The sequence below is a fragment of the Micromesistius poutassou genome (assembly GCF_964030765.1).
Source record: "Micromesistius poutassou genome assembly, chromosome: 7".
Classification (NCBI taxonomy): domain Eukaryota; kingdom Metazoa; phylum Chordata; class Actinopteri; order Gadiformes; family Gadidae; genus Micromesistius; species Micromesistius poutassou.
In genome coordinates this window covers 1,029,822-1,055,980 of record NC_140277.1, presented here as the reverse complement: position 1 = coordinate 1,055,980, position 26,159 = coordinate 1,029,822, and the positions used below count along the sequence as shown (strand labels likewise).

Below are 26,159 nucleotides of genomic sequence, written 5' to 3'. Positions count from 1 at the left end.
CCTTAGGGAGCAGGAGCAGGTAGGGCTTAGAGGACATCTTGCTCAAGGAGGACTGTGGATGTCAGCAATCGAGCCCGGGACCTTTTGGACAACCTGCCGGTAGATCAGTACACTGACGTGTGTGTGTGTGTGTGTGTGTGTAGATCCTGCCCACGGCCCAGAGGCTGCTGGATGAGCTGCTGTCTTCTCAGTCCACGGCCATCAACACAGTCTGTGGGGCTCCAGGTATACCAGTACACGACCGTTACATCACTGGGATACAGTGTGGTTCAGATACATCTGGAACCATGACTAGTTTGAATATCTACAAACACTGTGTATGTTTTAGGAGAACTGTGTGTCTTTAAAAACGCCACCACAGCGATGTGGTGAATAATCATTTAAAGATGCTTTTGAAGAGGTATATGTAGTAGTCCTTCAAACCTATACAAGTACTGGTGCAAGGATACCATATATCATTTACCCAGTATAGTGCTACATTGGTGGTCAAATACAAGCTGGTCAAATTGGAGTTTTAGTGACAGTGTGATATGTTAGCTGACATTTGGCATATATATATATGTGTTAATGAGTGTGATTTGTTTGATATCTGAGTTTGAGGTCGATGACAGCAGTAGGCCTGTAGGGGGCGCATGTGTCCCACTGAATCCAGTTGACGTTCTGATTGTAGCACACATTTGTGTAGAAATGGGACATCTCTGAGAGTAAACATGGATTATTTTCAATGCTATTGTATTATTTAATCCAGCCCCACATTGTTAAATTGGGTTTAATAAGCGGAAATTTCCAATAACGATTCTATATATTGATTGAGGATGAAAAATAATTTTGGCAAGGAGGGGTTAGGGCATCTTAGCTCCAGGAGGCCTACAGGTAGACCCTGGGGTCTGAACCAAGAACCTTTCCCTGGGAGTCCAGCCCCCTAACCCCCAGTGTGTGTGTGTGTGTGTGTGTGTGTGTGTGTGTGTGTGTGTGTGTGTGTGTGTGTGTGTGTGTGTGTGTGTGTGTGTGTGTGTGTGTGTCCAGATCCCACGGCGGGCCCCTCGGCCTCGGACCAGAGCACCTGGTACCTGGACGAGTCCACGCTGAGGGACAACATCAAGAAGACCCTCCACAAGTTCTGTGGTCCGTCCCCGGTGGTCTTCAGGTAGGCTCCTCCTCCTCGCCGCCACACTCTGAACCGGGTGGCGGTCTGGGAGAGTGGATCTGAAACCACTTGACCTTCTCTGCATTTTGTGGGCCACCTCTAACTGTGTGTTCACACCGCACTTCGCCCCGCGACACGTTTCAATGTTAAGTGAACGTGTAGACGCGAATCGGGCGAATCTTTTTTTCGCCGATACGCGCGACAAGATTTGATTGACAGCGCGAAATTTTTCCTCGTGAACGGCGAGCGCGTTCACGTGGATTCGCGCCGCGAATAATTCGCCCCGCGAATAAAGTTAAAATATTTCAACTTCTTCGCGGCATTCGCGTTGAAACAGCCAATCAGCGTTCACTCCCTGTGGGTAACGTGGGTGAAGTAACGTAAAACAGCCAATCAGCGTTCACTCCCTGGGTGACGTCACGTAACAGCCAATCAGTTCACTCCCTGGGTGAAGTAACGTAAAACAGCCAATCACCGTTCAACCGTTCAGTGAACCGCAGCTTGGAGGAGAAAGTGATTGTTGCCGTTTGCGACTCCCGCTCTATATCTACATATAATATATAAATATCTATATCATATAATATATACGATATATATAATATCACGGCACAAAGCGGTGTGCGCCTCCGGATTATATTATTAACCCATAAACGACGGGCTCTCCCTCTTCCACAACAGACACACATCTCGGCCATGGTTGATGAGAATGGCATGAATGACCGTTGCCAGGCAAAAAAAAAATTCGCCCCGCGAATAATTCGCCCCGCGAATGCACACAAAAATGCACAGCGACAGATTATGATTTGTCGCGCGGCAACATTCGCCTATTCGCGCGAATAGGCGAAATGGGACAAAGTGCGGTGTGAACACACAGTAAGATGTAGTCCTCCATAGTCACGCTGCATTCTTCCCACATAAACGGCGGAGTCAACAACACTCTTCGGGAGCAGTTAGGGTTTAGGTGTCTTAAGGGACACTTCGACTAAGCTCGGAGGAGCAGGGGATCGAACTGGCAACCTTCCGGTTACCGCTCTACTTCCTGAGCTAATCCGCCACCCACCCCCCACACACACACGCACGCACGCACGCACGCACGCACGCACACACACACACACACACACACACACACACACACACACACACACACACACACACACACACACACACACACACACACACACACACACACACACACACACACACACACACACACACACACACACACACACAATTTTTACCCTGTGTTGATGATCTTTATGTAAAGACACCTGAAGTCTTCCCTCAGTCATCCCACTGGCGTGCTTTTGATTTGACCACCGGTACATTGTCGCGATGAACCCCCTAACCCTCACGTTATCCCCCCCCCTCCCAGCGACGTGAACTCCATGTACCTGTCCTCCACGGAGCCCCCGGCGGCGGCGGAGTGGGCCTGCCTGCTGCGCCCGCTGCGGGGGCGGGAGCCCGAGGGCATCTGGAACCTGCTGTCCATCGTCAGGGAGATGTTCAAGAGACGGGACAGCAACGCCGCCCCCCTGCTCTACATCCTCACGGAGCAGTGCCTCACCTACGAGCAGGTAAGAAATAAGATAATCCTTAGCATCGTGTAGCATCTTATCCAACTATCTGTGTTGTGCACGGGGAATGGGTTAACCTAGTGGTTGTTAGTGCTTGGCACTTGGTTCTATGAACATCCTTACTGTACCCACAGAGATATATTGTTGTTTCTCCTTCTTCTGACAAATGTACTTATTGTATGTCGCTTTCGATAAAAGCGTCTGATGAATGTAAATGTAACTGCCAGTGCTCCACACACACCAGGGTCCCGTTGTAGAAGAACACGCAGCATTGTAGCTGCCAGTGTCTCTCCTCCTCCTGACTGTGTCTCTCCTCCTCCTCCTGACTGTGTCTCTCCTCCTCCTCCTGACTGTCTCTCCTCCTCCTCCTGACTGTCTCTCCTCCTCCTCCTGACTGTCTCTCCTCCTCCTCCTGACTGTGTCTCTCCTCCTCCTGACTGTCTCTCCTCCTCCTGACTGTGTCTCTCCTCCTCCTCCTGACTGTCTCTCCTCCTCCTCCTGACTGTCTCTCCTCCTCCTCCTGACTGTCTCTCCTCCTCCTCCTGACTGTCTCTCCTCCTCCTCCTGACTGTGTCTCTCCTCCTCCTGACTGTCTCTCCTCCTCCTGACTGTGTCTCTCCTCCTCCTCCTGACGGTGTCTCTCCTCCTCCTCCTGACGGTGTCTCTCCTCCTCCTGACTGTGTCTCTCCTCCTCCTCCTGACTGTGTCTCTCCTCCTCCTGACGGTGTCTCTCCTCCTCCTCCTGACTGTGTCTCTCCTCCTCCTGACTGTGTCTCTCCTCCTCCTCCTCCTGACGGTGTCTCTCCTCCTCCTCCTCCTGACTGTGTCTCTCCTCCTCCTGACTGTCTCTCCTCCTCCTGACTGTGTCTCTCCTCCTCCTCCTCCTGACGGTGTCTCTCCTCCTCCTCCTGACTGTGTCTCTCCTCCTCCTCCTGACTGTGTCTCTCCTCCTCCTCCTCCTGACTGTGTCTCTCCTCCTCCTCCTGACTGTCTCTCCTCCTCCTCCTGACTGTGTCTCTCCTCCTCCTCCTCCTGACTGTGTCTCTCCTCCTCCTCCTCCTGACTCTGTCTCTCCTCCTCCTCCTGACTGTCTCTCCTCCTCCTCCTGACTGTGTCTCTCCTCCTCCTCCTCCTGACTGTGTCTCTCCTCCTCCTCCTGACTGTGTCTCTCCTCCTCCTCCTCCTGACTCTGTCTCTCCTCCTCCTGCTGACGGTGTCTCTCCTGACGGTGTCTCTCCTCCTCCTGCTGACGGTGTCTCTCCTGACGGTGTCTCTCCTCCTCCTGCTGACGGTGTCTCTCCTGACGGTGTCTCTCCTCCTCCTCCTGACGGTGTCTCTCCTCCTCCTGCTGACGGTGTCTCTCCTGACGGTGTCTCTCCTGTGTGTCCTCCTCAGATCATCGGGTGGTGGTACAGCGTGCGTACCTCGGCCTCCCACAGCAGTGCCAGCGGCCACACGGGCCGCAGCAACGGGCAGACGGAGGTGGCGGCCCACGCCTGCGCCAGCATGTGTGACGAGATGGTGGTGCTGTGGAGGCTGGCGGTGCTGGACCCAACCATGAGCCCCCAGAGGTCAGACCCCACCCGGTGACCCCCCCCCCACACCCCGATGACCCCCCCCACACCCCAGTGACCCCCCCCGACCCCGGTGACCCCCAGGGCTTTGTACCCGCTTCCATATCTGAGTTTCTGTTCTGATCTAAAATCGACTTTTTAGGCAATGCAGGTGCGCAGGAAGATATTTTCCTCAGGAAGTGGCTGGTTCCAAACATGACATACAAAATGTCATGGAACAGAAAAAACAACCAGAGATATTTATAAGATTTAATTTTATTGTCATCGCAGTTTTAAAGCTTTGCCACCAGGGGGTGCTGCAGCACCTGCCGCACCCCTACTTCCTGCGCCACTGAGGCAATGTCAATCTTCCCATGACAATGAAGCTCTTTTGAATCGAGTAAACAAGGGCATATCTGGTTGAAACCATTCAACTTAGCTTAGCTCCTACTCTTAGCATGTGGCTACTAGGCTGCTCGTCCGTGAGGAAGGATCTGTTTTAGCCGTTACTGACACCCGACAAGAACCACTGACAAGAACCAGAAATAGGGGCGAACCCCGGTGCATTCCCTCATCAATTCCCCTCCTACGTTTACACCTAGGGCATTTAGCAGACACTTTTATCCAAAGTGACTTAGAACCATTGATACACACATTCACACACCGACGGAGGTGTCAACCAACAGCCTGCTCGTCGGGAGCAGTTAGGGTGAGGTGTCTTGCTCAGGGACTCCTCGACACTCCGCTAGGTGGAGCCGGGGATTGAACTAGCACTGCTCTACCTCCTGAGCTAACCCCCCCCCCCCCCCCCCCCCCATCCTGTGCTCCTCTCAGGCGCCTGGAGCTGGCGTCGCAGCTGAAGACCTGGCACCTGAAGGTGATCGAGATCGTGAAGCGCGGCCAGCACCGCAAGTCCCTGGACAAGCTGTTCCAGGGCTTCAAGCCCGCCGTGGAGTCCTGCTACTTCAACTGGGAGGTGGCCTACCCGCTCCCGGGCATCACCTACTGCAGCGCCGAGAAGAAGAGCGCCTCCTTCTGCTGGGCCCGGGCGGTGCAGCAGCAGAGGGGGGCCAAGGCCGCCTCCGCTGCAGGAGCAGGAGGAGGAGCAGGAGGAGGTGGAGGTGGAGGTGGTTTCGAGACCGCCGGAGGAGCCACCCCACGAGGGGGGCTGGGTCGAGCCGAGAGCGGCACCGCCGCCGGCGGCGAGTACAAAGGAAGGGGCAACGGCCACTTCCTCCAGCAGGAGGTGGCGGTGCGGCCCAAGGAGACGATGGTGAGCAAGAGGAAGGGTCTGACGGCGGGCGGGGGCGTGCTCGGCCGCCTGGCGGGGGGTCCCTCCCTGTCCCTGGAGGAGGGTGGCGGCGGCGGCGGTGGGGGAGGAGGAGGGGGTAAGTGTGTGTACAAGGGCCCCGGCTCCTCCTCCTCCTCGGGGGGGAAGGGCAAGCTGACGCAGGGCTCCGGGAAGGGGAGCTCCATGGGCGGGGCGGGGGCGTCCGGTGGCGGCGGCGGCGGCGGCGGGAAACACGCGGCGGCCAAGCGCCGCACCAGCAGCGAGGACAGCTCCCTCGAGCCCGACATGGCGGAGCTCAGCCTGGACGACGGCTCCTGCCTGGCGCTGGGGGCGGAGGCCAGCAACACCTTCGACTTCACGCCCCCGCCACCCGAGATGCTGCCCCCGCCCGGCCCGCTGCTCCGGGGGAAGTACGGCGGCGGGGGCGGGGTCGGAGGGGGAGGGGCCTCCAAGAGGATGACCCAGACCTCGGCCTCCACGGCCCACCCCCCCGCCGCCCAGGCCCAGCCCCAGGCCCCGCCCCCGGCCCCCTGCTCCCCGCCCAAGGAGACGGTGACGGTGCTGGTGGTGGCGGAGGAGGAGGAGGAGGAGGAGGAGAAGGAGCTGGAGCTGGAGGAGATGGAGGAGGACCAGGAGGAAGGCGGGAAGGCACGGCCGGCGGGGGCCTCCGCCGGGGGGCCCGCAGGGGAGGCGGGACCGGGGTCCTCCAGGGCCCCGCGTCCGCCGGCTGCAGGAGCAGCAGGGGCAGCAGGGGAGGGGGCCGGGGGCGCGGACCCCGCGGGGGAGGACGACTACCAGGCGTACTACCTGAGCGCGGCCTCGGAGGAGGGGCCCGACCGGGGGGCCGCCGACAACCACCACGAGGAGGAGCCCGACATCTTCGCCGGGATCAAACCCCTGGAGCAGGAGGGCCAGATGGAGGTGAGGAGACTCCCATTGAGGACGCTTTGATCCCAGACCACTTACAATAAGTGCACGTGTCAGAAGGAAGAGAAACAACGACATATCTCTGTCAGCACACTAAGGATGTTCATAGAACCGAGTGCCAAGCACAAACAATCACGCGGTTCACAATCACACCATTCCCTGTATGCGACAAAGATAGCTAGGGTAAGATGCTACACACACCATGCTAAGTCCTATTTTGTAAGTGCAGAGATCTTCCTGTTGTGTGCGAGTTGCAGAGAGTGTATACTGTTTATTTAAAACTATTGCTTTATCTCTCTCACACAAAACCAAGTTTTTGTGTAATGTAATAGTGCGGCCCCTTGGAAAATGCTGACGCGTGCCCCTTTTAGTGGCTGCTTTCAGAGTTCCAGAGCGAGGCTTCGCCCTAACGCGGGCTCTGTGTGTCATTATCTCCTGTAGGTACACTATCCTGCTCTTAACTCTTTTTACTGTTTAGTTATTTAGCGGACGCTTTCATCCAAAGTGATTCACTAGCTTTGCGGCCCGGATGTTGTGTTTGCTACTTTTGCCAACGTGTGTGTGTGTGTGTGTGTGCGTGCGGTTGCAGGTGCTCTTTGCGTGTGCGGAGGCCCTGTACGCCCACGGCTACAGCAGTGAGTCCTGCCGGCTGGCCGTGGAGCTGGCCGGAGACCTGCTGGCCAACCCTCCGGACCTCAAGGTGGAGCAGCCTCAGACCAAGGTGACCTGCCCCTCTGTCAGCCTGACTCTGTGGAGATCTGCATCTGTGCTCTCTATGTCTATGGCGTCCATCGGTGACTGTACCTATGGTATTTGTTGCCATGGTGACTGTACCTATAGTTTCTGTATCCAAGGTTTCTGTCTCTGGTATGTTTCCATGGTGACTGTGTCCAGTGTAAGAAGAGCAAGCTGTCCATCTATGGTATCTGTTACCATGGTGACTGTATCCTTGTTACCTGTTACCATGGTGACCGTAACCATGGTATCTGTGTCCAGAGTAAGAAGAGCAAGGTGTCTGTATCTATGGTATCTGTAACCATGGTATCTGTATCTATGGTGACCATAACCATAGTATCTGTGTGTTGAGGGTAAGAAGAGCAAGGTGTCTGTATCTATGGTGACTGTAACCATGGTTTCTGTGTGCACAGGGTCAGAAGAGCAAGGTGTCTGTATCTATGGTGACTGTAACCATGGTTTCTGTGTGCACAGGGTAAGAAGAGCAAGGTGTCGACCATCCGTCAGACGGCGGTGGCCACCAGCACGCTGTCCAAGGCGGCCTTCCTGCTCATGGTGCTCAGCGAGAGGCTGGAGCTCCACAACCTGGCCTTCAGCACCGGCATGTTCTCCCTGGAGCTGCAGAGGCCTCCAGCCTCCACCAAGGCCCTGGAGGTAAGGCCAGGGGGCGGGCACCGGGGGCCAGGGAGGGAGGCGGGAGGATGGTACTGGGGCCAGGGAGGGGAGGATTGAGACCTTGTTCAGCAAACATTCATGACATAGATACATACATGGATTCATTCGTTCATACATACATCATTTATAAATTTATTTTTCATAATAATATGATAGATTTTTAGAGAAAATAAACATTTATATAGATATAGATTGATATCTCATCATAACCCAGATATTACTCCTTCATGTGATGTATTTTAGAAAGTGTCTCGCAATTTCTTTCATGGTTGAAAAATGGTTTAACTTCTAGATATCCTAAATCAACCAGACTTTATTTTGATCCGCTCTCCCCATGGCAGGTTTTAGTCCACTTCCAGTGGTTCAGACTAATCAGGTCATTATCTCGCCTGGAGCGGCGAGAATCCAATCAGCCATGATTTGATATTTTAGCCGCCACTGCTGCTTTCATCCAAAGAGACTTGCTGAGTGACCTCAGACACATGTCAGCCAGGAGCAGGTAGGGGTGTGAGGGCCTCTCAGATGGGTAGGACCCCCTAACCCAATGGTTCTCAAACTTTTTCTACTAGTGTACCCCCCCTCTAAGATATTTTTTCAGCTGAGTACCCCATTCACCGGCACAACAAAAAGCCACAAAAATAAAAATGAACACAAATATTGTATGTATTGTATTGTATGTATTTATGTATTGTATGTATTGTATTTATTTGACAGTGTCAACATGAACATTAAAAGTGTGCAAATACTCACAATTTAGTGAGAAACATGGGCCAGTGCTTCATGCAACTGTTGGAAAATTTCTCCCCCCAAAAGAAGCACAATGCCAGGGGAGGTTCAGAGCACTTAGAGGTGAATATCATTACAATCGATTCTCCCTGAAACTGACGACGGTGTTTCTGGATGCGCTGTCTTTCTCAAGGATTCTTTTTTTTCACCCTGAGTGACCGCTGCAGTACCCCTAGGGGTGCGCGCACCGCCCTTTGGGAACCAGTGCCCTAACCAGTGCTCCCGCTGTGGTTCAGGTGAAGCTGGGCTACCAGGAGACGGAGCTGGTGGCCCTGATGAAGAAGATCCCCCTGGGGCTGGTGGAGATGACGGCCATCCGGGACCGCGGCGAGCAGCTCCGGGACGGCAGCTTCTGCGACTACCGGCCCGTCCTGCCCCTCATGCTGGCCAGCTTCATCTTCGACGTGCTCTGCATCCCAGGTAAGCATCGACGCCGGGCTCCCATTGGCTGAGGGGTTAGGATGTCAGCATCGACGCCGGGCCGCCATTGGCCGAGGGGTTAGGATGTCATTTTGGAAGTGTGTGTGTGTGTGTGTGTGTGTGTGTGTGTGTGTGTGTGTGTGTGTGTGTGTGTGTGTGTGTGTGTGTGTGTGTGTGTGTGTGTGTGTGTGTGTGTGTGTGTGTGTGTGTGTGTGTGTCAAAGAGTTTACATTAAGGAGATGTCAGGACGGAGATGCTTTTGAGGGAACAACAAAACAAAGTGCTCGACAAGGAAAGAATAAATTAGTTTTGAAGGACGGAGCGATCAATGATGGCAGGAGTGACCAGGCCGATAGCGCAGCGTGTTCAATTCCCTGTGTGTTTATTCAGTCAGGGCCAGCACTGGGTTCACTACATGGCGGATTTATGTATTCCTTCATTAAGTTAGCATCGCTCACTATCGATTTCCTGTTGAATTCAGGAAAGGCTCACTCTCTCTCTCTCGCTCTCTCTCGCTCTCCCTCCATGTGGTAGCGACTCTCTCTCTCTCTACAGGAGGTTGTGTCTCTCTCTTAGCAATTATCATGCCCTCTCTCTCTCTCTCTCTCTCTCTCTCTCTCTCTCTCTCTCTCTCCCCCCCCCTCTCCACATGTGGTAGTGACGTTGTACCCCCCCCCTCTTGTACGCCATGTTGTTTGTGCAGTCGTATCCCCCACGGGCTCCCGGCCGCCCAGCCGTAACCGTAACAACGAGATGCCCGGCGACGAGGAGCTGGGCTTCGAGGCGGCGGTAGCGGCTCTCGGTGAGTGATGTCATGTTTACCGGCTGGCTGGCTGTCAATCACCTACTCACTGCTTCACTCCCCCCCCCCCAAACTTACTCTTGTGTGTGTGTGTGTGTGTGTGTGTGTGTCCAGGCATGAAGACGACGGTGAGCGAGGCGGAGCATCCCCTGCTGTGCGAGGGCACGCGGAGGCAGAAGGGAGACCTGGCTCTGGCCCTCATGATCACCTACAAGGACGACCAGAGCAAGCTGAAGAAGGTAGAGCACAGCTGGACGGACGCACACACTGACTCTCTGCTCACTCTCTGTGTGATACCTGTCCTGGTTTCACCCCCCATTCTTAAAATAAAACTGTTCTGTGGTTGTCTGTCAGGAGGGAAAACAGTCTGCCGGAGTCTGTGGGACCGTGGCGACAAACAGAAAACAATACGGCGACTTGGTAGAAAACATTTGGGTCCTGCCTTTGAAGTCTCTTTAGAGAGTGTTGATTCTGCTACCAAGTGGTGTTGAAAAATACACTATTTTGTTAAGTGTTACAAGAGGAGCAGCAAACAATTACAGCGGCTTATCTCCTTTCAAGTGCTTTCCGTGACAACAGTACAACTCCACTAACTACCAGAGCTGGATCACAACAACGACGCTGTTTTTTTTTTCTCCACCCTTGAAAATGTTATTGTCCAAAAGAAACTCATGAATATGCAAAACAAAAAGTATCTCATCAACAGCCACTCCACTGATTCACATGCAAGTCCACCGCCGCACGGTTCCTCCTATCACATCGCGGTATCTCTGAGGAGAGACGGACAGACGGACACCGTCCTGAAGGACATGCTAATGAGTCTGGAGGTAGAGCCCGGCGCACGGCGTCAGCCAATCACAGACCACCAAGCACGCCAATGGTTTTGCGTCGCACAAGGCGCCTGGGAGCAAAAACAAACCAGTGTGTGTGTGAAACAAACTCGATTTACAAAATGGGATTCAGCCCCAGCTGCCAACAACACCTTAAACAACGGTCAACAATGTGTGTGAACTTCCACAGAGTAAACATGGCTTACTCCAAGGACCAGAGCTAGGGTTCTACCCAGCTTTGTATGCTAGAGTAGCGGCGTACTTCTGGTGTCGTTCAGAGCAGCGTATCCACCTGTGAGGCAGGCAGGGGAGTCGTTCTGGACGTGCCAGCAGACCCTGGCTCTGGTTCTCACCAGCCAGCCTTCCGTCCAACATCTGCTCCAGCCCAGAGCCAGATGGTTCCAGGGGGACTCAGCTGCTGCTCCGCCCGCCGTCCTCCTCGCAATCACATGATTACCCAGGCTGAGTGCTTAAAAATCATGTTCCTAGGAAGTTATGAGTGGCAGAGCAGCAGCTGGGAGCGTTTATTAACTCTTCCGCTAAGTGAAAACATGTTTTCCTGTTGCGTCGCACGCGGGGTTCCAGAGGAAAGAGGAACCGACTGACTTCACCCCCCCCCCCCCCCCTCTGTCTCCCCCAGATCCTGGACAAGCTGCTGGACCGCGAGAGCCAGACCCACAAGCCCCAGACCATCAGCTCCTTCTACTCCAGCAGCAAGCCCGCCGCCAGCAGCCAGCGCAGCCCGTCCAAGCACTCTGCCAGCCACCACGCCGGGGCCCCCGGGGGCCAAGGGGCCGGCGGCGTCCACAACAACAACAAGCACGCGGGCGCCTCCTCGTCCTCCGCCGTCGCTGCCGCCGTGGCCTCCTCCGCCTCCAGCTCCTCCTCCGCCGTGCCGGTGGGGAGCGGGGCGGGGGTGCCGGGCCAGCAGGCCGGTCTAGCCACCGCCGCCGCCGCCCAGAACAACAACAGTAACGCCGGGGAAGGAGGGAGCGACGCCAGGGAGCTAGGTAAACAACCGGCGCTTTCTCCGTCTCCATAGCGCCAGGCGCCCCCCCCCCCCCGCACCCCCCCGAGCCGTTCAACTCTGTGTGTCTCCCCCCTGCACCCCCTGGTGTGCGGTGATAACGAGTGTTTGTTGTGTGTCCAGACGGGGGCCAGCCGACGGCGTGCGAGCCGCAGAACGACCTGGCCGCCTTCAAGCCCGAGGGCCCGGTGCCCAGCCGGCTGGCGCTGGGGGGCCGCGGGGCCTACAGCGGCCGCTGCTGGGGCTCCCCGGTGCGGCAGAAGAAAAAGCACACGGGTAAGGCGCTCTCATGTGGAGCCTTTGATTCATGCATTGGATATGCTGCGTTTGTGTCTGAGCGTATGAGTGAGAGGGTGAGAGTGAGAGGGAACTACTGATGGCAGATGTTGTACATAAGCGTACTAGATCCATGGCTCAGGTTACAACATGGCTGAGAGAGTGTTGCCTGCAATTAAATGTCTCAAAAACAGTCAGCATGTTCTTTTGTAAAACTAATAAACCCACTAGTGACCATCACATAATTGTAGCGGGAGAAAAATTACAGGTTGTGAGTGAATTCAAATATCTTGGGTTGTTAATTGATTCAAACCTTTCCTTTAAGGCACATGTAAAAAATACCTGCAATACTGCTAAATTCAATATTGCAAATTTTCGTTCCATCAGAAATTACATGTCTACAGAGGCTGCTAAAATGTTTCTACACTCTATGATTTTTAGTCATCTGAATTATTGTCTGACAAACTGGTCGCAGGCCAATTTGAGCACATTAAAGCCACTTGAATCACAATACAAACAAGCAATAAAAATTCTACATAAAAAAACAAAACTCTTCCACCACTGTTCGATTCTAAAAAAAGTACCAGCTTTTAAGCTGGGAAGACCTCCAAAAATATTTCAATGTGTGCTTGGTCTTTAAGGTCACTCACAATCTAGCTCCACCACCACTTGCTGAGTACATCAATAGAAGAACAGGTACTGATCATGTCACAAGGGGATCGTCGAGGGGTGATTGTGTTATTCCGTTGTGAAAAAGCACTTTTAGTCAGTCAGCCTGGTTCCTCAAAATTAATGGAATTCAGTCCCACAACATATCAGGGAACTAAACACATGCAAATTGTTTACTAAGCAGTGAAGACAATGGATGATCAATACATGTGAATGTGTGAATGTGGTCAACACACTATGTATTTAGTTTATTTTTATTTTTCACTGGTGCTTTGTATTTTGTGTTCTTTTGTTTTACCTTAGTTAGTCAGATCTGTTTGTTCTGTGATGCCCTGTTTTGTGCTGTGGGGTTCCGTCCTGTTCATGTTGTTGTTGTTTTTTATCTTGTTTAATTGTATTTTCATTTAACATCGATGCAGGGGACTACAGATGAAAAATAGCCTTTTGGCTAATTCTGGCATTTTTAACCCATGTATGATCATGTGTTTTATTAATTTGCACTGTCCCCTTCTTAAATAAACTGAATTGAATTGAAGTGTACTCAGAATAGACATATGCACCGTCACCAGCACTTTCCCTGCAACACACAATCAAACACACACTATTAATTCGTTTTTTTTAGAAAATGTGTTATAATTATCTGTACTGTTCTGTGCCTTTTCATATGCAATGGATGATTGATTGCATAATTACAATACAGATATGCGGTAGCAGGTTAAGGGTAATCAGCAACTTGATCATTGACATACATGAATATATAAAGATTGGGGGGACTGAGAATGGAACCCTGCGGGACCCCACATAATATTGATCCTTTTTGCATATTGGCAAAACTACCTATTGAGATAGTTAAACAAATCTCAACCAACCATTTGTATGCCTTACAGGCAGGAACTCCCTGCCCTTCCATCAATGTGTTTGCAGCCAGGATAAGCTCCTGTTATATATATATATATAAGCTCCTAAGTCAGTGTGTCTATGATTCTAACTCCTGTGTGTGTTCCCAGGCATGGCGAGCATCGATAGCAGCGCTCCGGAGACCACCTCCGACAGCTCCCCCACCCTCAGCCGCCGGCCCATCCGCGGGGGCTGGGCCGCCACCTCCTGGGGGCGGGGCCAGGACAGTGACAGCATCAGTAGCTCCTCCTCTGATTCTCTAGGCTCTTCCTCATCCAGTGGCTCTCGACGGACAGGGGGTGGGGCTAGGGCCAAGAGCACAGACACCAGCCGGTAAGAAAATATAGAAATGACGAAAACGGGTAATGTGGGAGATAGAATTTGACCAAACTTTATCTGAATACCTTTTTATTTAAATTACCGAAATTCCCATCTCGGATTAATAATGTACCATCTTATCTTGAACAAACATAAATATATACTGTATATATATTTGAATATCCAACAAAAACATTGGCATGGAAAAGGATTTTAGCCGTAACATTTTAAACTAGTGCATGATCCTACACTACTCCTAAACCACACAGTAAATTCAAGCACGATATCATCTAAACACGGAGCCAGAGTTAATACACACATCTTCCCCCCGCGGTGCCACAGGTACAAAGGGCGTCGCCCGGAGTGCCACGCCCCCCATGTGCCCAATCAGCCGTCGGAGGCCGCCGCCCACTTCTACTTCGAGCTGGCCAAGACGGTGCTGATCAAAGCGGGGGGGAACTCGTCCACCTCCATCTTCACGCAGCCCTCGGCCAGCGGGGGCCACCAGGGGCCCCACCGGAACCTCCACCTGTGTGCCTTCGAGATCGGCCTGTATGCCCTGGGCCTACACAACTTCGTCTCCCCCAACTGGCTGTCCCGGACCTACAGCTCCCACGTGTCCTGGATCACAGGTCGGGCCTTCCTTCTGATCTGCTTTTATTTTGATGAATCCAGATTCAGGATTTGATCCTTATTGTTCCTTATTGTTCTTTATTGTACTGACTAATCCCGAGCTGAGCCATTTGAACCCCAACCCCCACCCCCGTCCCGGGAACATGAGGAACATCTGAATCTGAACCTCTCCAGGCCATGGAGACTCCACCCTCCTGCTGTTCATGTTCCTAACCTCTCCTCCACCCTCTCCCCCTCCACCCTCCTGTGGATCATGTTCCTCCCTCTTGTTGCTCATCCACCCTCTCCTCCACCCTCTAAGCCAGGCCATGGAGACTGCCTCGTGCTCCTAACCTCTCCTCCACCCTCCTGCTGATCATGTTCCTAACCTCTCCTCCACCCTCCAGGCCAGGCCATGGAGATCGGCAGCGCGGCGCTCAACATCCTGGTGGAGTGCTGGGACGGCCACCTGACGCCCCCCGAGGTGGCGTCACTGGCGGACCGGGCCTCGCGCGCCCGGGACCCCAACATGGTGCGGGCGGCGGCGGAGCTGGCCCTCAGCTGCCTGCCCCACGCCCACGCCCTCAACCCCAACGAGATCCAGAGGGCCCTGGTGCAGTGCAAGGAGCAGGTGGGGCTCCGGATGGGCTCCGTCTGTCTGTCCGCCCGGCCCTCCGTCTGCCAGTCGCACAGCTACCAACCGTCTGTAAGCAGGCCTTCATTACACTCTTCTCTCTGTCTGTCTGTCGTCTTTTCATGTGTTCAATCAATCATCCATCAGTCTATTTAACAATTGTTAATTTAATCCCCAATAAGTGATTTTAAATACGTTGGGTTAACGATTGTTATTAGCAATTATCATGCCGTCTTCCTGACCTGTGTCGCTCGCTCGCTCGCTCGCTCTCTTGCTCTCTCTCTCTCTCTCTCTCTCTCTCTGCAGGACAACACCATGCTGGAGAAGGCGTGCATGGCGGTGGAGGAGGCGGCCAAGGGGGGCGGGGTATACCCGGAGGTGCTGTTCGAGGTGGCCCACCAGTGGTACTGGCTGTACGAGCAGTCTGTCGGCGGGGGGGCGGGCCAGCAGCGGGAGGGGGCGGGCCGCTGCGGGGCCAACGGCGGCGCCGGCCGCCGACCCCCTGACTCCCACTGCGGCCTGCTGGACGGGGGCGGGGTCATGGGGGAGTCCCCGGGCGTCACCGCCGTGACGGCCACCGTGACGGCGGCGGCGGTGGTGCCGGTGATCTCGGTGGGCTCCACCATCTACCAGTCGCACGCGCTGCCGGGCCAGGCCATGGCCCACCCCCACGGGCCCGGCCTGCACCCCTACACCACCATCCAGGCCCACCTGCCCACCGTCTGCACCCCCCAGTACCTGGGGCACCCCCTGCAGCAGGTCCCCCGGCCCACCGTGTACCCTGTGGCCGGAGCCCCCTACCCCCAGGTGGGCCTCGCTGTACGTCTCCCTCTCCCTCCGTCCATCTACAGTACACTACTGTATGTTACAGTACACTACAGTATGTTACAGTACACTACTGTATGTTACAGTACACTACTGTATGTTACAGTCCATTACAGTATGTTACAGTCCATTACAGTATGTTACAGTACACTACTGTATGTTACAGTCCATTACAGTATGTTACAGTCCATTACAGTATGTTACAGTCCATTACAGTATGTTACAGTACACTACAGTATGTTACAGTACACTACTGTATGTTACAGTACACTACTGTATGTTACAGTATGTTACAGTACACTACTGTATGTTACAGTACACTACTGTATGTTACAGTATGTTACAGTACACTACTGTATGTTACAGTATGTTACAGTACACCACAGTATGTTACAGTCCATTACAGTATGTTACAGTACACTACAGTATGTTACAGTACATTACAGTATGTTACAGTACACTACTGTATGTTACAGTACACTACAGTATGTTACAGTATGTTACAGTCCATTACAGTATGTTACAGTACACTACTGTATGTTACAGTACACTACAGTATGTTACAGTATGTTACAGTCCATTACAGTATGTTACAGTACACTACAGTATGTTACAGTATGTTACAGTACACCACAGTATGTTACAGTACATTACAGTATGTTATAGTACACTACTGTATGTTACAGTACATTACAGTATGCTACCCCCAGGTGGGCCTCGCTGTATGTTTCTCTCCTTCTGCCCTCTACACTAAATCTACACTACAGCATGTAACAGTAAATGACATTACATTACATTACAGTATGTCACAGTACATAACATCTACACTAAGATACATTACAGTACATTTACATTGAGTCGCTCAGCAGAGCAGAAAGAAGTGTAATCAATATATATATATATATATATATATATATATATATATATATTGATTTGCGGTAGTGGGAACAGCTCCAATAGCTACCGCATATCAACCACTCTGTGGTTGGGTGGGACTAAAGGGCTGATTATGGTCCCATGTTCACGCAACACAAGGGGGTTACGGACCCCTTACGTCCTTGTGGACTCTCCTTGCGTCCACCGCAAGGGCCTGACGTGCGCCTCCCAAAGATTGTAACCCTCCGTTGAGGCGACGCAGCCGCAAGGGCTGTGATTGATCCACTCACTAAAACCTGATGCAGAACCAAAACAGGTTCACGACTGAGTCGAAGCGTCTGCGGGGTCATTGCGTCCCGTGAACGTGGGACCATTATCAGCCCTTAAGGTTTGTCAGGTTGTACTCTGCCTGCCTGATCTGTTGCAGAGGGGGTTTGGGGGGGGTTTCTGACAGAGAAGGTGGTGTATTATAAAACAAGGTCATTCATGGACCAATCTCTTTTCTTTTTAGAGTAATACTATGTTCTCTATTCTTAACGTGTGTATACTTCTACATTATAACTGCAGGATGAGGATCCACCCTTGTTTTGTTGAGGTGTTGTGGAGCATTTCAATCAGGAGGGGTCTGTATGGACCGATAGACTGAAGGAGGCACACTTTAAACATGCTTCTGAGTGGCAGAGCGTGTGCTCGCCGATTAGTATGCAGTCGTATGGTTCAGACAAATCCTTTTGTGTCTCCAAAGTGCTCCCGCCGCAGCACCCATGGGACCAGCCGGCGTGCCATGGCTTTGACTGACAGCTGCTAGGAGAGTGCAGGGAGACTGAAATAAATCACCCGTGTTCGGGAAAGAGCCGGAGAAGTTATTCTCTTTGGTGGAGCTCATCCTTGGAACGCAGAGCGTACGGTGCTTGTTAGCCGAGAGCGGGCTGACGTTTCTCTCTGTGATTAGTGAGACCGCTCGTACGCTTTCCATTCGGCTACCTGGTTTTTCTGGATCAATACTTTTTCCCCCACCAGTACCTTAGGGGGGAGTGTAAACACATGTCTCTACTATCAGAGGAGAAACCTACCCAGCAGCTATTCTCTATGCTCCCCGTTCTCCGTCAGTCGTACGATAAAGAGGTCAACGTCAGCAACACGGCCATTCGCTCATCGTGAATTCTCGGGTCCTGGTAGTTTTAACTCCAGAGCGGTGGAGTCAGATATATGTGTTCACACATACAGCCCCACCAGGGATGAACCAGATGTTCGGATCTTGGGTTCTTGTGTGAAAGGCCTGTTCTCTACAATCAACCAAAAATAAATAATTGCTATAAATAAACCGGATCAATAAATAAAAAGAGAACTCAAACATCAAGACACAGGGTCCCAGATAGAGCCATTGTGATGGGGTCGGTCTGTGAGGAGCACTGATGTGGGGCCCCCAGCCCTGGCCACACGTCCCCCCCTCCGGCCCCTGTGCGGTGTTGCTGACCCTCTGTCTGTGTGGTTCTCCCCAGGGCATGCACCCGGCCTTCATCGGGGCGCAGTACCCATTCTCTGTGGCCACGGGCCCCCACCCGCCCATGGCCACCACCGCCGTCACCTTCCCCGGGGTGCCGGTTCCGTCCATGACCCAGATCGCGGTCCACCCCTACCACACGGAGACCGGCATGCCCATGGGCACCACCGTGGCAGGTTAGATGTGTGTGTGTGTGTGTGTGTGTGTGTGTGTGTGTGTGTGTGTGTGTGTGTGTGTGTGTGTGTGTGTGTGTGTGTGTGTGTGTGTGTGTGTGTGTGTGTGTGTGTGTGTGTGTGTGTGTGTGTTGGGGTGAGTGTGAAGGTCTCAATGAATTTTTTAATAAATCCCATTTGACATGCAGAGAAAAAATGTCAGCTTTGCTACCAAATTAAAACATTGAAGCGTGTGTTTCTGTGTCCACGAGAGTGTCTAAGAGTTAGAGTTTGTGTGTGTGCGCATGGGTAATGTAATGTTGATTGTAATTTATGTTGATTGTAATTGTGTTAATTTGAGTACCAACCTCTTCGGCTTATGCCAATTTTCTTAATGTTGTCAGATGTGTGTGTTGATAAGGATTCAGATGTGTGTGTTGATAAGGATTCAGATGTGTGTGTTGATAAGGATTCAGATGTGTGTGTTGATAAGGATTCAGATGTGTGTGTTGATAAGGACGTTAGTTGTGTGTGTGTTGATAAGGACGTTAGTTGTGTGTGTTGATAAGGTTGCAGACGTGTGCGTTTCCCTAATGTGAGAGGTGTTTCTCCTCACTAGTGGAGCTGTTGGTTTTCCTCACATTCACGGACATGCATTGATTTGTTTGCCGTGTGTGTGTAATTAATGCATCTAGAGGAGGAAAACCTCCGCGCTGCAACACAGTGTGCATTAGCTCGTTGATTGACAGCCGATCTGCCTCACTAAGCAGTGGGCAGCAGCAGCAGCCTTCAGAGAGCCAAAACAAACGCCTGTGTTAATGAAAACGTACTTTGATAAAGACTGGACAGGATGTGTTGTACTGTACTATATGGTCTGCTGCATTGTACTAAAGTTACTACAATTATTAGCATGACCCAAGATTGAAATTGTACTAAGATAAATGAATGGTTAATTATATATACAGTATCGTATTGGATTGTACCATGTGGTATATATTATATATTTTGATGGTGCATATTGCATTGTACCATGGATGGTGCGTATATATTGTACCTTGGGACAGTCGGTAATGTGTGTGTGATACTGGTATGTTCAGGACAGTGTGTATCATACTGAGTGTCTGACAGTGTTGTACGGTGGTGTGTCACTATCTTCATCCAGGATGGTGTGTGTGTGTGTGTGTGTGTGGGGTACGGTGGTGTGTCACTATCTTCATCCAGGATGTACTGTGTGTGTCCCCTGCTCTGCTCTTAACACTTGTACCGTGTGGTTATCAGGATCCTTTTATTCCCTCCCAGTAGGTGGCATCCACGCCGGCTCCACCATCCAGGCCATGCAGGCCGCGTCGCTGGCCGCCATGCCCGCCCTGGCCTCCCAGCCCGCCCCCATGGTCAACAGCCAGCCCCTCCCCCCGGATGACGAGCAGCACAGCCAGCCAATCAGCCAGCAGGGCCTGCACTACCTGCACTCCGCCTACAGAGTTGGTACGCAGAACCAACGCTCTCGTCATGTGACTATCATCACGTGACTCGGAAATACACACTTCTTTGGGGGCGGAATGTGGCTCAGGAGGTAGAGAGGGTCGGCTGGTAACCGGAAGGTTGCTAGTTCGATCCCGGCTGAATGTTAGGCAGTATTGTAAAGCGCTTTGAGAGGCCACTGGTTAGAAAAGCACTGTATAAATTCAGTCCATTTACCGTGTGTGTGTGTGTGTGTGTGTGTGTGTGTGTGTGTGTGTGTGTGTGTGTGTGCGTGTGCGTGTGTGTAGGCATGCTGGCTCTGGAGATGCTGGGGCGGCGGGCTCACAACGACCACCCCAACAACTTTTCCCGCAGCCCCCCCTACACCGAGGATGTGAAGTGGCTGCTGGGGCTGGCCGCACGGCTAGGTGGGTCGGGACCCGAAGTTCATGTTCACAACTATTCACTCACTCACTCACTCATTCATTCATTCATTCACGAAGACTAGGTCGGCCAGGACCCCAAGATCATGTTCAGAACTGCTCACTCACTCATTCATTCATCTACTCACTAATTCATTCATTCATTCATTCATCGAGCGGTATTTGCATTCACTTGAGACCCTAACTGATCAACCCCTAGACGGGAAACACATCAGACATCTTAATCAATGATCTTAATTGGCCTCCTGCTTGGTGATGGATTCAGCGTGTACACATTCTGTGCGTTGACTCGCCTGTGTTAGTGCAGCGCCTGTGAGCGTGTCATGAACGAGGTTGTGTGTTTGCGTGTGTGTGTTCCAGGGGTGAACTACGTGTACCAGTTCTGCGTGGGCGCGGTGAAGGGGGTCCTGAGCCCCTTCGTCCTGCAGGAGATCATCATGGACGCCCTGCAGCGGCTCAACCCCGTCCACATCCACGCACACCTGCGCATGCCCGCCTTCCACCAGCTGGTGCAGCGCTGTCAGCAGGCCTACCTGCAGGTAAACACACCGACACACACACACACACACACCTGTCAGCAGGCCTACCTGCAGGTAACCACACACACACACACACACACACACACACACACACACACACACACACACACACACACACACACACACACACACACACACACACACACACACACACACACACACACACACACACACACACACACCTGTCAGCAGGCCTACCTGCAGGTAAACACACCGACACACACACACACACACCTGTCAGCAGGCCTACCTGCAGGTAACCACACCGACACAGACACACACACACACACACACACACACACACACACCTGTCAGCAGGCCTACCTGCAGGTAAACACACCGACACAGACACACACACACACACACACCTGTCAGCAGGCCTACCTGCAGGTAACCACACCGACACAGACACACACACACACACACACCTGTCAGCAGGTCTACCTGCAGGTAAACACACACACACATGTGTGCGTGTGTGCCGTCAGCGCACACACACGCACTCACCTGTTGCATGTGCACCATAAAGATTACATCACCGGTACGGCACTAAGGTGTGACATAACTTGGGCTCAGATCAACACTGCAGCGAGAGACAAGGCAGAGTGGAATAACAGCATCAAGAGACCTGCTGCTGCCGGGACATACACGACTGATGGCAGATTTATCATTTTGTCTTTTATTTGTCGTCCATGCGTGGAACCTTGTAGTAGAGTAGCAAGTGGGAAGGAATGAATGAAGCTCTGATCGGTCCGGAGGCTGGATCCTCTGAACGTCGTTGGGATTCTCTCCTTCCCGCCCACGTCTACCTTCCCTCGCTTACGTCACAGCTCGGTCTCTCTGTCGGTCTGCGCCAGACTCCAGCTGTTAGCTCTCTGGAAGTTAAAAATGTGGAGATCATCGTTGAACCGATTCGCTACAACCTTTCACCACATCACAAGTTCACAACACACCACGACACATCACGACACACCGGGGATGTCGCCCTGCAAGCTGCTCTTCTGCCTCTGGTCCACATGTCTGCAGGAATACAGTAGCGTCGTGCGTGCGTGCGTGCGTGCGTGCGTGCGTGCGTGCGTGTCTCTGGTAGTTTCCCTACTCAGAAATGAGCTCAGAGCTCCACTGTTATTGTGCATGTTATTCTGTTGCATGTGTGTCATACTCTGTTGTCTGTGTCATACATGTTATCCTGTTGTGCGTGTTTCTTGTTGTGCATGTTATTCTGGTGTCCTTCCTGTTGTGCGTGTTACTCTGTCATGCTGTGCATGTGTTACTCCGTCGTCGTCCGTCGTGCTGCGGGCAGACCCTCTAAAGCCCCCTCTCCGCTGAGCGTTCCCCCCTCCCCCCCCCCTCCTGGGGGCCATGACGCCTCTCTCCTTAAATGAGGTTAGCTCTGCCTGAGCGCGGCCGGTCTGGTCCGGAACGCTGAGGTGGCCCGGCTAATGAGAGGAGGCAGCTGGGCCTCGTCACGCTGCCGTCCTCACCCCTGCCCCCCCCGCCACCCCCTATGCCTTCCCACACCCCCCTCACGCCCCCCCCCCCCCGCCCCCACACGCCCCCCGCCTCCCAGGGCCGGCGGAGGGGGGAGCCAGCCGTCCTCATGTTCCCCTCTCTTCCGTTACAGATTTATAGAACGTATCGCTGATGCTACTATGAAGGGATTTTAGCAGACGCTTTCATCGGTCTGTCTTACAGAAACAGGTCATTAAGGAGCAGGTAGGGGTTAGACAGTGAATACAGATGCATGTCATTAAGGAGCAGGTAGGGGTTAGACAGTGAATACAGATGCATGTCATTAAGGAGCAGGTAGGGGTTAGACAGTGAGGGATTGAACACAGCACCTTTTTGTCCTGGAGCCAAAATCCCTAGCCACTAGAGTGTGTGTGTGTGTGACTCACTCTGTTATGCGTGCTAACCCTGTGGACGGTAGGGCAGGACTTGACCACCGCTTTGCAATCTGTTGCTGCCCACAGTGACTATACTGTTGACTGTAATGCAGTGTTAATGTAACATAGATAGAAAACAAAACCATAAACACTACAGGGAGAATGGTTTCATCATCAGTGTCTCATAACATTTCTCCCGTCATCAATCACTTTTTAATAACCTAACGCTGCCTTTTGAAAAGGCAGCTTTTTCTAAATCAATGCGCTACAAATCCGACAAACAATATCGTCAAACACAACAATGACCTGGTTTCCCTTGACGATTCAAAATCCACTTTCTGAAAGCACCACACAAGAATTAATCACAAGATTAATGTTTCAAAGCAAATACTATTAAAGATGAAAGCACAAAGTATTAGTCTTGTTTATGAATGTGTATAATGTAGTACAATACAATATAATCGAGTATAGTAGTCTTGTTTATGAATGGGTATAATAAAGTATAGTATTAGTCTTGTTAATGAATGGGTATAGTATTTGTCTTGTTTATGAATGGGTATGATATAATACAGTATAGTAGTCTCAGTTTTTAATGTGTTACACTATAGTGTAGTAGTCTTGTTTATGAATGGATATAATATAGTATAGTAGTCTTGTTTATGAATGGGTATGATATATAATATAATATCGTGTCGTGGTTGTGGCGGTTCATTCCTTCCTTGGTATAAGTGCCTCTTCAGCTCTCAGTTCTTCCGCTGCTGACGTTGCATTAATCTGTGTTTGAATAATGCGCTTTGAGAGCCTTTCTTGCAGGCTGACTGTGTTCTAATCTGAACCTCAAGCTCTCTGAACCGTCTTAACTCAGGCTGGGACCACCAGTCAGCCCTGCTTTGAGTGCCTGGTGAGGAGATGAGAGCATGGAAAATGCAATGGAATACAAAGTCTGCTGGTGTTACATGAACAGACAGCTCGGTGTAACTTTACAGCCTTCAGTAGCAGCAGGCTACGGATCGTGGGGGACATTAGGTTACACAAAATTCTGTTCAACGTTCCAACTCTGGATCAAGGTATGCAAAGCCTTCCAGTCCAGTGGAAGTCCAGCTGTGTGTTCAGCTGAGCTAGTTGACCATAGTTTAGGGCCAGGCTTGTTTTTCTGAGACTCTGCCAGGATTACACTAGGGCTGTCAACAAATATTCTAAATTCAAATATATATACAAATAGTTTTTAAAAACAGACATTCGAAGGTGAAAATTAATATTTGAATGTGGAAAAACACACACCCGCGGCAGCCGCGGCGAGGCTGTCTGCTTTGCGAGTGGGCGACCAGAACACTACAAGAGACAAGAGTCAGGACCTTAAGTTGCTTGCACAAAACTCTTGATCAGCACATTTATTTATTGTTGTTTATTTAAACCAGTATGCACAGAGAGAGTGAGAGTGAGCGAGAGAGAAAAAGAGAGCGAGCGAGTGAGCGAGCGAGAGTGAGGTCTGCGGTCTTGGCCATTAGTTCATTTACTTATTTTTGTGTAGGTAATATGTTGTCAAATATGTTTCAACTTAAATAAACTACCTATACAAGTAGTTATGTCTCGTTGTCTTAGTTTGTCCTGTTATTGACGTAATGCCCGTCATTGACATAATGCGCAAATATAGATATTCAAATAGTTTGAATATAAGTGTTTTTTTTAGAGGGAATATTCAAACGTCATTTTTGAGCAATTTTGACAGCCCTAGATTACACTCAATCTCTACTACAGCTGGAATAATGATGGAGGTAAATTAGAAAAATCAAGACTTTGGTTTCTAGCACCCGACAAGAGTAATCAGACAAGCTCATTACTAATCTACTGTTTTCTAACAATTTCATCTTCTCGGTTTCCTTCTCAGGGCTCGCCTCGCTGGGTCTGGGAAGTTCTTCCTCAAAGCCCATGCCCAGTAGTGCTGAGCTCTGCCCCCTGGGCCACTGAGAGCTCTATAAATAGTCCTGAATAAATACACAACTTTAACTTTCATTACATGAATGTCAAAATATAGTGTGGGTCAGGTGATTGTGAGTGACTGGTGATTTGTTGGCTGTGGTCAGATGGGTCAAGTATTTGACGCACAAAGATGAAGCGTCACTTGAAACAGTCATTAATATAATCATAAAATTATTTTATTGTGGAATGCGTCCCAGCGGCCGCGGCCCTCCAGCCCGGTTTTGCCCCCGACCCATTGTTTGAGAACCCCTGCTCGTCTTACAGTGTTCAGACTGGTGCTGCAGCTAAACCTGCCTCTCCCTGTCCCCCTCTGCAGTACATCCACCACCGGCTCATCCACCTGACGCCTGCTGACTACGATGACTTCGTCAACATCATCCGCAGCGCCAGAGGGGCCTTCTGTCTGACGCCGGTAGGCATGATGCAGTTCAACGATGTCCTGCAGAACCTGAAGAGGGGCAAGCAGACCAAGGAGCTGTGGCAGCGCATCTCCCTGGAGATGGCGACCTTCTCCCCATGACTGGAGCTCCAGCTCAGGCTGGAGATGGCCACCTTCTCCTCCTGAATGGAGCTCTGTGTCTGGGTGGAGTCTGAGCCCTTCTCCCCCCCCCCCCTTGATTGGAGCTCCAGACCAGGGGGGAGATGTCCACCTTCTCACCCTGAATGGAGCGCCGTCTCTGGGTGGAGATGGAACCCCCCCCCCCCCCCCCCCCCCCCCCCCGACTGGAGCTCTCCATCCCCCTGGGTATAACAACCTTTTAGCCTGGATTGGTGCTGCGTCACCGGATGGAGATGTCCACCTTCTCCCCCTGAATGGTGCTCTTTCTCTGGGTGGAGATGGACCCGTTCTCCCTCCAAGACCGGGGCTCCAGAACTCCTCCGATGATGGCCACTTTCTCCCCCATGACTTGAGCTCCATGTCAGGCTGCAGATGGCTACCTTCTCCCCGATGACTGGTGCTGCATCTCAGGCTTGAGATGGCTAATATGTCCCCCATGACTGGAGCTCTGTATCCTACTGGTGGTGAGCCACTGTCCTCCCCCAGACTTGAGCTCCGCTTTGGGCTGGAGATACTGAAGACTCGCCTGGGGGAGAGGGACTAGATTATGGGGGATGTTTTTCAGGGGCCTGACCCCGGGGTCCTTAGCCAGCGTCTGATGTCTCCTGCTTGGATGTTCTGCATCGTACTCTGGGGTGCATGGGGACGGAAGACCTCCCTCCTCTCTCTCACACACACACAGTACATACATACACACACACATGCAGCACAATCAACTTCCTAAAGTCCTTGACTCCACAAGACTTCCTTTTGGTATAAAA

The 26,159-nt window shown here is 51.9% G+C and overlaps 1 protein-coding gene across 1 annotated transcript in view; it reads left to right on the top strand.

Annotated features, from left to right (window-relative positions):
• The window catches only part of zswim8 (zinc finger, SWIM-type containing 8), a 39,796-nt gene extending 14,264 nt beyond the window's left edge, over nucleotides 1-25,532 (top strand). Inside the window, 21 exon segments of the mRNA XM_084470651.1 lie at nucleotides 144-225; nucleotides 1,027-1,147; nucleotides 2,520-2,721; nucleotides 4,117-4,292; nucleotides 5,109-6,486; nucleotides 7,082-7,213; nucleotides 7,702-7,881; nucleotides 8,925-9,108; nucleotides 9,803-9,910; nucleotides 10,025-10,149; nucleotides 11,381-11,750; nucleotides 11,891-12,043; nucleotides 13,720-13,942; nucleotides 14,270-14,559; nucleotides 14,947-15,245; nucleotides 15,480-15,980; nucleotides 18,377-18,554; nucleotides 19,830-20,015; nucleotides 20,300-20,419; nucleotides 20,795-20,973; nucleotides 25,156-25,532. Of these exon segments, the coding sequence (XP_084326777.1) occupies nucleotides 144-225; nucleotides 1,027-1,147; nucleotides 2,520-2,721; nucleotides 4,117-4,292; nucleotides 5,109-6,486; nucleotides 7,082-7,213; nucleotides 7,702-7,881; nucleotides 8,925-9,108; nucleotides 9,803-9,910; nucleotides 10,025-10,149; nucleotides 11,381-11,750; nucleotides 11,891-12,043; nucleotides 13,720-13,942; nucleotides 14,270-14,559; nucleotides 14,947-15,245; nucleotides 15,480-15,980; nucleotides 18,377-18,554; nucleotides 19,830-20,015; nucleotides 20,300-20,419; nucleotides 20,795-20,973; nucleotides 25,156-25,359 (5,391 nt within the window). The 3' untranslated portion in view covers nucleotides 25,360-25,532.
• The last annotated feature ends 627 nt before the right edge of the window (nucleotides 25,533-26,159 follow it).